Source organism: Quercus suber, unplaced genomic scaffold (assembly GCF_002906115.3).
Source record: "Quercus suber isolate HL8 unplaced genomic scaffold, Cork oak 2.0 scaffold_1105, whole genome shotgun sequence".
Lineage (NCBI taxonomy): Eukaryota > Viridiplantae > Streptophyta > Magnoliopsida > Fagales > Fagaceae > Quercus > Quercus suber.
This window is the reverse complement of record NW_027070510.1, coordinates 95,642-107,077: the sequence shown is the minus strand read 5'-3', so window position 1 is coordinate 107,077 and position 11,436 is coordinate 95,642. Positions and strand designations below refer to the sequence as shown.

General features: G+C 35.9%; 2 protein-coding genes across 2 annotated transcripts; one reads left to right on the top strand and one right to left on the bottom strand.

Annotated features, from left to right (window-relative positions):
- Positions 1 to 66: 66 nt before the first annotated feature.
- Positions 67 to 4,816, top strand: LOC112015539 (cyclic nucleotide-gated ion channel 17; the record flags this gene model as incomplete). The annotated part of the gene is given in 5 exon segments (XM_065769297.1): positions 67 to 279; positions 474 to 769; positions 1,384 to 1,495; positions 2,934 to 3,170; positions 3,787 to 4,816. Coding segments are annotated over 5 exon segments (1,575 nt in total), but the record flags the coding sequence as incomplete, so codon positions are not given.
- An 833-nt stretch (positions 4,817 to 5,649) lies between these two features.
- LOC112015544 (preprotein translocase subunit SCY1, chloroplastic) lies at positions 5,650 to 11,086 on the bottom strand. The gene is made up of 8 exons (XM_024047950.2): positions 10,832 to 11,086; positions 9,785 to 9,942; positions 9,297 to 9,682; positions 8,486 to 8,785; positions 8,315 to 8,404; positions 7,629 to 7,752; positions 6,856 to 7,019; positions 5,650 to 6,177 (listed from the first exon to the last, which is right to left on the bottom strand). The coding sequence occupies exons 1-8, from the start codon at positions 10,999 to 11,001 to the stop codon at positions 5,947 to 5,949; spliced, it is 1,623 nt and encodes a 540-aa protein (XP_023903718.1). The 5' UTR covers positions 11,002 to 11,086; the 3' UTR covers positions 5,650 to 5,946.
- Positions 11,087 to 11,436: the final 350 nt, after the last annotated feature.

Here is an 11,436-nt window from a genome sequence, read left to right as displayed (position 1 = left end):
TGTTTTGCTCCAAAAACTTTCCTAGTGAGAAAGTCAAAGCACAACTCATTAAAATTATTTATGCAGATGGTCATCTGGTTTATTATACCGGCAACAAGAAGGTCCCAAGCTGATCATAAGAACAATGCCCTTGCACTAATTGTTCTGCTTCAATATGTACCAAGATTATATCTGATTTTTCCATTAAGTTCGCAAATAATTAAAGCAACTGGAGTGGTCACTAAGACTGCCTGGGCAGGGGCTGCATATAATCTATTGTTGTACATGTTGGCTAGCCATGTATGTAACCTTTTATTTTTTTGGCTTCCTCTAATTGTAATTCTCTCTCTCTCTCTCTCCCCAACCCCTTGTTGGTCTAATCATGGAAGGTTTTTTATTTTTTTATTTTTTTATTTTTCCTTTGATAAATACTATTTCTATTTTCAGTAACACAGTGGGGATGCCAAATTGTGATTCTACTTTCATGATTGCAGGTTTTAGGGGCAGCATGGTATTTGCTATCGATTGACCGGTATTCCTCATGTTGGAAAAAGTATTGTAAAGAGGAATCTAATTCTACAAGTTGCAGGCTGAATTATTTTGATTGTGATAACCTTATTGATCGCAAGACATGGGAAAGTACTACAATTGTATTTAAGAGCTGTAATGCGGATGATAATAATGTGTTCAACTATGGCCTATTTCAAAATGCAGTGACGAAAAATGTTCTTTTCTCAAATTTCATTGAAAAGTACTTCTATTGTTTATGGTGGGGCTTACAGAATCTAAGGTATAATTTCTTTTCTATTTAGTAGAACCTAGGTTATGAATTTATAAAATTGATTATTCTTTTCATGCATTAAGATTATCATTCTCTTTTTACCATGTTCTCTTCGTTTATTAAAAACAATGATGATGACTGCAAAAGTTTTTAATTGCTTTTTAACTTTTTAAGTATAAGTTGTGGTGTTGGGCCTGTTGGCACTTATTTGAATTATAATTTTTGATAACTGACCAGTTTTTGCGCCCATAAATGCATGATTTATTTATTTATTTATTTTTTTTTTTTGAGGTGCCCGTAAATGCATGTTTAACTGCCAATGCAATAACCATATGACCTGCATTTTGATTTCATAACAAAACCTCTTTGAAATATGGCATTTATGATATGCAATCATGACATGAGGATCAATCATAACTTCATTTTATCTTTTTACTTCCAAATATGACATATGATAGGAAGAACTGTTAACCAAGAACAGGTATAGACAGACCCTAGCCCCTGCCACTAATAATAAGTAAATGCATATGATAGGATCATTAAGAAGTATATTCTCTGACAAACAGCTAGTCTGCCCAAAAATAAATTGTTTACAGATATCTCTTTGCTTTCTTTTGTCTCAGTTCATATGGGCAGAATTTGTCCACAAGCACTTTTATTGGAGAGACATCATTTGCTATTCTTATTGCCATCCTGGGTCTTGTCTTATTTGCCCATTTGATTGGGAATATGCAGGTAAGTATTTTTAATTTATTGCCATTCAACTTTCAATTTACTTTTCTGTCGATTAAGAACTTAATGAATGTTTATTTTTCACTTCTTTTAAACTTTGAACATTTCATGCATTTTGTCTAGTACATTTTCACTAGAAAGTTAAAACATGCCAAGTTCTTAGTTCTTGCTTCCCAGGTCTATTCCTTTTCTTCATTCAAATCTAAGATTTTTGTACAGTATTATTTGCAAAGTGAACTTCTTTAGGTGAGACTGTTTGTGTTCTTTTTGGGCATCTCTTCCTGTTAGTTATGCCTGGCTCATGCTTGTATAATTGTGGGGACTCAATATGAACTTGTGACCAATTTCATTGTTATACGTAACACCCGATGCTGCCTGTGCCTGCAATAGATCCTTGAGGTTTGCTTGCTTGATTGATTAAGAAGACAAGGGAGAAGATTTGCTACAATACTATTTTTATGGGTCACTTTTTAATGTTTTATTTGTCATTTAGATAGTTTAATAGGGCACCCCACAATAAGTAGTTAGTAAGAGATTCTAGTGTCTAGCCAAATATGGTTCTATCCTGGGAGTCTTTTGGACAATCAAGCCAGTGCAATCATCTGTGGTATTTAAGTGCACTTTTGTTTTGTGTGTTATACTCTTATCACTATACAGTCTGTACTGAATTTGGATGTCTGAATCATAATATTATTATTATTTTTCCAATTGATGTTTCCTATGTAACATCATGAACTTAATTTTGCTTCTTTAGGGTCCATTTGGAATCCGCTTATTTTGTTGAAACTGAAATTTTTTTGCTGAAAGTACTATAGATAAAGGTAAAAGTTAGCTGAAATAGTATAATGAGACCCATGAATAGTACAAAAAAGTGCAATGGAACCTATGAATGCTGAAACTGAAATTTTTTTGCTGAAAGTACTATAGATAAAGGTAAAAGTTAGCTGAAATAGTACAGTGAAACCCATGAATAATACCAAAAAGTGCAGTAGAACCTATGAATAATAGCAAAAAAAGCTAAATAGTAAAATAAGTTGGCAAAAATAATTTTGCCAAACGGACACTTAATGAATAGTTTGTGCATGCACACAGGTACTAAGGAATTTTGGTATTGACTAGTCTTCTGTCATTTGCAATTGGCCCAGCTATGTTTTTTTTTTTTTTTTTTTTTTTCTATTTAGGCTCTTATTCATATCCATTAGGAAAATGATGATTTTAGAAATTGTGGATCATCTTGTGAAGTTGTCTCTACTTGCCAGCTGATGCTGCTAAGTTCTCTCTTTTCCTTTCTTGTATCTTCTTTTTGATTCCTCCCTTATAATAACTTAACCATCAGATGCGGTTACATTTAAGTTAAAATTTAATATTAACTTTGAAACATGTCATTGATTCTCCTTTATGAAATGCTAGCTTATATGTTAAGGTTGTTTTTCTGATGTAGACGTACTTGCAATCCCTCACTGTGAGGCTAGAGGAATGGAGACTCAAGCGAAGAGACACTGAGGAGTGGATGAGGCACCGCCAACTCCCTGAAGATTTGAGACAACGCGTTCGATGTTTTGTTCAATATAAGTGGCTTGCAACTCGAGGAGTTGATGAAGAAGCCATCCTTCGTGGCTTACCTGCTGATCTTCGCCGTGATATCCAGTGCCACCTATGCTTGGACCTTGTTCGACGTGTATGGTTCTCCCACAAGTATTTTTAGAGCTAAAGACCTGTACTCTTTGGTCATTTTTTCATATTCTACACAAAATAATTGGTTTGGAGGAACTCTCATGTGGCACTTACAGCCATAAAGATCCTTGGGAGTATCTTTTCTAACTAGCCTCAAAGGCTTATATGTGAAATGTATTACAAACATGCCATTATTTGTTTGAGAATAGCTCTCCAGTCTGCTAATAATGGTGTGTTTTACACATTAAAAATAATAATAAATGATCTAGGGTAATTGATCCAGGAAACTGACTTTATACATAAAAATAAAATAAAATAAAATAACTGCTGTGAATAATATAGAATCTGTAGTCTTTTCAAGATTATGTGGCATAGGCAATACTGAAAAAACTATTTACCATAGACTTCAGAGTTCAGACCGAGTGTTATGTGTACATAATTTGGTCTAACAAAGTCATTTGAAATGACCTCTATTTGTATCTTTTGTAACATGGTGGACATCCCCCCCCCCCCCCCCCCCCTCACTTTCACACACACAGACGCAAAAGGAAGAAATGGCAGTTGTTTTTCAATTTACTTCTGTAGGAGCATATAAACTCACTTGTTTTCCTTGTTTTCAGGTTCCCTTCTTCTCACAGATGGATGGTCAGCTGCTTGATGCTATATGTGAGCGTCTAGTATCCTCCCTAAGCACTGCAGGGACCTACATTGTTCGTGAGGGTGACCCTGTGACGGAGATGCTTTTTATTATCAGAGGTAGACTGGACAGTTCTACAACCAATGGAGGGCGAACTGGTTTCTTCAACTCAATTATATTGAGACCTGGAGATTTTTGCGGGGAGGAACTACTTGCATGGGCATTGCTTCCCAAATCTACAGTGAACTTGCCATCTTCAACTAGAACAGTCAGAGCACTGAATGAAGTTGAAGGTTTTGCACTGCGAGCTGAAGATCTCAGATTTGTGGCCAATCAATTCAGACGCCTCCACAGCAAGAAGCTGCAGCACACCTTCCGATTTTATTCTCACCATTGGAGGACTTGGGCAGCCTGCTTCATACAGGCTGCTTGGCATCGGTACAAGAGGAGGATGACTGCAAAAGATCTCAGCATGAGGGAATCCTTTGCATCAAGTGAGAAAGAAGCCAATGAGAAGGAAGAGGAACATTTTTCTCCTGGTTCAAATCCTTCTCAGGCAAAACTCAACCTTGGGGTCACAATACTGGCTTCAAGGTTTGCTGCAAACACAAGGAGAGGGGCTCATAGGTTAAAAGATGAGATGCCTAAGTTACCAAAACCTGAAGAGCCTGACTTTTCCACTGAACCTGATGATGAATAGTTGCTTGCATCAGGCTAGTGGTATACAGGAAGCTTTGTCTGACAAGGCGAAACCCATAGAAAATACACATCAGGATCCTTACATTTTGAATATGGTACTGGAATGCTCATATGATGCTTCTTGAAGTTCCCATGCTTATTGACGCATTTAGGGGTCGCTGAAAATATTGTTTTTTTGGTAATGTGGGTCTTCAAAAGATTGTAGTTTGTGAATTGAAGTACATGTGTGATAATGTCGTGTCTTGTATGTTTACTTGATCAGGGTGATGGCTCATTCAAACTATTTAGTAATAGTAGGGTACTTTTAACTGTAAGATTTGCGATCAAATATGGCTTTTTTACTCCAAAAAAGACAGCAAATTATATAAATACGCAAACATTATAGTAAGTCTTAAAGAGTAACCTCTTGTGAATTCAATTCAATGGCAGTAATTTATATTTGTATAAAAGCGTCAATGAGTATTCTTACCTGGATTATTTTTCCCGGTTTGATGTTTCTTTTCTTAAGGTTCAGCACCATAGGGAGGGAATTGAGTTGAGCTCAAAGGTGCTCTCTCACCTCACCCATGCTCCAAACTTGTAAAGTATAATGCAAATACCAAACGACCAATCTATGGCGTCTCACTATAATAGCTAGGAATTAGAAAGACTAAAAGTGATTGTTTTAAATTTCAGGACTAAAATTGCTCAAAGTTAAAATTTATGAGCAGCTTGGGCATTACCAATAAGGATTCATAGGAAATATTCCAAGGCAAATATAATTGCCCAAACGAAGTGTATATATGTAAGGGGCTGGATTTTATGCTCTCTACTATGCTTTGCTTTCTCCAGCTTCTGCTTCTCATTGATTACAATATTAGACAACGAACTTGTTGCAAATGAGCAGCTTGGGCATTACCAATAAGGATTCATAGGAAATATTCCAAGGCAAATATAATTGCCCAAACGAAGTGTATATATGTAAGGGGCTGGATTTTATGCTCTCTACTATTCTTTGCTTTCTCCAGCTTCTGCTTCTCATTGATTACAATATTAGACAACGAACTTGTTGCAAATGAAATGTTTCTACACTACATAGAAAATACAATCGGAAAAATATGAAAGCTGTGTTAGGTATAGGCGGTCAGAGGAATTTGACAAACTAGGCTATCTCCAACTTCTGTTTCCTTTGACACAAAACTGGTCAGCAATGAGCAAACAATGAATATTCCAATTATTTGTGATAACTTAATATGTTGAGACTAGAGAGCTGACCATAAATCAATCAGTAGGCTGTTCTGCAGCACTATGTACAAGTGTAAATCAATACGTATATTCAAAACAATGAAAATACAGGGACAGCCGAACCAAATCTAACATGGCAAAGTATCAGCATATCATCTCTCTTGCAGATGTATCCATTCACTAGTGTTAGAACTTTTGCAGATGTATCCTCTCATTCCTTTTATGGGCCATACTTGTCAATGTCATAAAATTCTATGTTCTTGTACTTTTGGGAAATTATTTCTGCTTGAACTTTTCTTGCAGTGTCTGTTGCACAGCCAACAAGAATGAGAACAGATGTACCAGCAAATCCCCGAAATGCAGTCAGGTGTGTGGTTTGTTCTATCAAGGCAGGACCAGCAGCCAGTATTGCCAAAAAGCCCGAACCAAGAACTGATATCCGACTAAGAACCTATATTCCAGCCATAAAAGAACAAAGATGAATTCACAATCATACCGAAGCCAAAAAGATACATAATTAAAGCTGAACTTCAAAGATGCTAGCAAAGTCCTTTCAGCTGCTTCCTCAGAGGATTTAATGATGAAAAATTTGACATCATTTTGTAAAAGAGGAAAAAAAGGATGGAGAAAAACATGTAAGTAGCCAAGTAGGGAAGTGATATATATTTAGCAATAATCTTTAAGTGAAGGTTGCATAGCAGTATAGCACACTGTAGAGAAATAATTAAAGCATAAGCTTTTGAAACTCCTTTTGTGATGCCGCAGATTGATTAAGAATATGTTGTGTGGGCATGCGTTGAGTCCTGCATCATGCAATACTGTCCATACAAATATACTTTTATGAATATGAACATTAAGATGTTCCCCAAATTATGAGGCAATGAATGCTACAGGGTTCAAAAAAAGTTGAACTCTCAATCACTATTTAAGAAAATGACAATTATGCACCATTTCAAACTATTCTAATAAAAAGCATAGTCTATAATTCACACAAGCTTCTGATAATCACACTATGATAACACTAAAGGAACATCATGCATGGCCAAATCAATCGAGTCAACTGGTTGACAATTCAGGATCCATAATGCATTAATGGGCAATAAATTTTATTAAAAAGGTGAAAAATTACCGTTTTAATAAATGCAGCTGTACTTTTACCCGGTCGCACAAGTGGAATTGATGCACCTTGGCGCTTTAGCTGTTCACTCACATCATCAGGGTCCAATTGTAGGAAAGTATAATAGTAGTTGAAGAAAGCTATTAAAAGGATGTTCGTGGGGAGATAGAAAGAACCTACAAAAAGTTATCTGGTTAGTTTTAAATTGTCAGATGTTCTTATCTGATAAAAAAAGAGAGCCTAATCTGCCAAATGCTAATAAACTGACAGCATGTTTCTTGTTGAACCTGACATCCAACCATGAAGACTGCAACAGCAATAGGCTGAGTCTATTGCCAACAATTACAAAGATTTTATTTGACTTACACATATGGTAAAGCCCCGGAGGGAGAGAGGGAGAGAGAGAGAGTATAACAAGATCTAATTTTCTAGGGCTTATAGGTTTAGGGTATTAGTGTTTGGACTGAAAATTTTAAGTAGATGAGGCCAGAACACAACAAATGGCAAACAAGAAGGAAAAAGAGAAACAAGAAAAAAAGATTCAATCTAGCATCACACTCGAGAGATGCATCATACATCAAACTAACAGCTATGTATTTTTGTTTCTTCTTCACACCAGCTGCCGATACAACATTTGGGTAAATTATGGACATTTGTAGCAGATTTCAGCGACCAATCATGTAAGCTGAATGAGACTAGCATTACTAGAGTCCATAAACAGATTATATTTCGTTTATATCCTTCAATCTTTAACAATTTTTACCATTAAAAATCACAAATCTTACCCCCTGGATTTAAGGCCACTGCGGCATTCTTCAGTGCATTTAAACCAGTAAAGCGTGCTAGAGTAGCAGGAAGAGCTAATGATGAGGTAGAAAATATAATTGGCATCACTCCAGAACTATTCACCTGCTCAATCAGAAGATTTAGATTATTCCAAAGATTATAAAAAATAATAAATAAATAAACCCTCAACCTAAGAAGAGAGAATATAAATTAAATGTGGAGAACTACTATGGAAGAGCTCAGACATTGATGTACGATTACCACCCTGGCAGAGAACTTCTATGAAACAGACATGGTAATCAAGAACTAAGAATGGATGAAAGAAATGAATGACAAGATAAGAAAGAATATAATCTCTAACCAATATTTTCACTTGAAGCTATAGGTAACATCATTGTTGAATGCCGATAGAACGAGAAAATGTTGGTTGATAAGGTCCAGTTTGGTGATTATATGATTGGAAGCCAGGCAAGGGTATGCTTATGTAATATTTGTAACAGGATCAAAATTGAGCTGGTCCATGGCCACATTTTAGTTATTTTTGTTTTTGTGAGCCTTAAAGCATAAGTAAATATTGTTTAGGTGAAAAAACCAGCATACATTTCCCAAGTATGTGTGGACAAGAGTCCTCAGGATTAGAAATCTAAAACTACAGAAACATAAGGCAAGAAGCTTGAATACAAACCTTAAAGGGTAGGTAAGCAGATTTTTGAAGCCCTCCACTTTTACTGGTGTATCTCGAGGCATAGTTAAGTGGAATTTTCCTCTCTGCTTCCTGAAACCCTTTGTTGATAAAATTGTTAACATTTCTTTACTTCCAAGGACATCTTTGTCAAACAATATAAGCAGCACTTACCTGAACATATACAATACTGAGGACCAATAGGAAGAAGGAGACAATGATTGCGATAAGTCCAATGTAGTTACCATCCTGAAATGCTTGTGCAACAGTCCTACCAAAAGATGCAGGCAAGTAGGAGATAATGCTTGTGAATATCAAAAGGGATGTGCCATTTCCAAGTTTGAGGTCCGTAATTCTCTCCCCTATGTATGTTGTAAATGCTGAGCCAAGAGTCAATAAGGTAACAGAAGTAAGAACCCATTGCGTACTGAAGTCATTGACATAGGGCCGGAGGTAGAGTACTTGGCCAATTGCCTGTAATGGCAACCAAAGATGGATAAAAGAATATTATGATCAAAGCTCAATCAAACAGCTCAGAAAAAAAAAAAAAAAGTATTACAATATTATTGTTATATGGAAAGTGAGAAACATTAATAAAGATATAGGAATTTTCAGGAGAGGATGTTGATGGTCTATCCTACCCACAGTTGTGCTATAATTCTAAACATAAACTATCTGTGACATATGCACCATTTTCCCTAATCAAACAGTCCAACCCACGTCACACCATTTTCAACTTGGTATCTTTTAGTAACAGGAAGCAAAATTCAACATATGATAGTTGCAGTTCTTTCTCTATTTCATTCATTTTCCCATTGGCGTCATACTATTTTTTATGAACAAACTTATCCCATTGGCATCATACTAGTATTTATAAACAATTGTAATGCATGAAAAGCAGTAAACATCAATCAAAGTTTTATTCCCTCTCAGAAATTCTAATGTGTAAACCTGTTCTTCATTCAAGTTAAGTGAAGTTCCTTACCTGTACAACAGCAAACCCAACTGAAGCATATCGAGTATACTGAAGAATTTTCTTTCTTCCTGCTTCTCCTTCTCTTTTCTGAAGATCTTGCAACTTGGGATAAATTTGCGTAAGAAGCTGGAACACAATCTGTGCATTGATGAAGGGAACAATACCAAGAGAGCATATTCCAAGTCTACCAATGCCTCCTCCAGAAAATGTGTCCAGAGTACTCAATAAACTGTTCTGATCCAAATTTCCAAGAAAAGCCTCGCTATTTACCCCACCAAGAGGTATGTATATTCCAAGCCGTGATAAGGCTAGATAACCTAAAAGCTTGAGAAACTTTCCTGGTAATGGACCTTTGAAGAAGTCCCCAAAATCAATGTTACTGTCCTCTATTGCAGCTGCCAATTTCAATGTATTTTAATCAACTACTAAAAGCAACAGACATCAATTGAATTGCATTTGAAGATCTTGACTAACATTTTACAAATTTAGAGACAAACCTGCTACTCCCCGAGCAGAGGAAGGTTTCTCCTTTTTTGCACTAGAAGCACTTTCATATGTTTGTGAAAACAAGCACAGAAAGCTTTCCCAGGCACCATTTAAACCAGAAGGTACATCTGAACTAATACCCAAGGGATCAAATACGGAGCCCTCACAGCTGCAAAGAAACTCCAATCAGCAAAAAGGATAAATATGGCTATAATAGCAAGTAACCTGATTTCTCCAGAATATGAAGATGGCCTATAAGATTTTTTAATTTAATTTAATAATTTATATACTAGTTGGTGGGTGGGAGGGGGGTGGGGGGGGGGGAGGGGGGATTAGTATAGAAACTTTTAAATGAAATAATTGACAAAAGAAAGAGAGGCACTATCATTGTTTAGATTATCAAAATAGATAGAAAATAATTTGCCTATACTAAACAAATCGTTGCAAAAAAAAAACAGTATTTACAAGCTGCAGTGTACAGCACTTCTCAAATTGTATACTGTGATTCTACTTGTATATTCAAAAGAAGATCTTGACTGTACTTTAATATTACTCTTCAGAACCCTGCCAGGTGATAAATAAATTACTAATCTATATTTTTAGGCAATTCACCATCTTGGCATTCCATCTTCATCAGTTCATCCTTATGTGATGGACAATTAAGTTGCTTTTCACATTTTTAAAGAACACAGAGTTGAACTGCCACATTGATTGTGCAAACTTCAAGCCAGTTTTTGTTGACACTACTAAAACTGCATCGAAGTTTCAGTTAACTGATTGTTCACAGAGCCACTAATAAAACTGGTGTCTTTTCAGACTATAGAATTCTATCCAACTACCCATTACTCTCAGTTTCTTGGTCCCTTTCTCTAGTTGTTTGTTTGTATGAGAAAATGATAGCATACAAAGAAACAGGCGTCACATAAAAACAAAAAACAGAGCAAACTACAGCTAGAAAAGAAGAAAAACCAACGACCCATTAGGAGAAAACCCATTTTGTGGAAACAAAGTACATAGAAATTATTATGGAAGAGAAAAATGAAAAGGGCATGTCATACCTGTTGGAGTGAAGGCCAAAGTTCCATGATTTGGTGGTGTTGGGTTTTCTCTGAACAGAGAAGCTGGCACGGCAGATTGATTTCTTGAGCCTTGGAGTTGGAGAGGCTTTGGGATTGAGTTGGAAGCTAAGGAGAGAAGAAGAAGAAAGTTCTCTGACCGTTATCAACATTTTTATCCACTCCCTGGGACTCACTCACTTTGCCTCTTACTCTTCTATCTCTCTCTTGGTAGCAACAGCTTCTCAACTTTCTGACCCCCACAAAGACTACCAAAAAAAATTAAATTAAATATGATAATACTAATCAAGATATTTACAAATTACTAGTACAAGTTACAACTATAAAATAAACAAAATTTTCTGAAATTGTGAGAGATTAAAAAGGCACACAAGTTTAAATACAAGTTTTCAGTTTTTAAATAATATTACATATATTTTTACACACTTTTTTACCCACATTATTTTTTAAAAAATTAAAAATTGTTATTTAAACACACATATCAAATGGGAGTGGGTGATGCCCACTGGTAAGATCGTAAGAGCAGGAAGGGAATTGATGACTAGTTTATGGACCAGGTACCAGTAATTATGTTGGAGGAAAAAAAT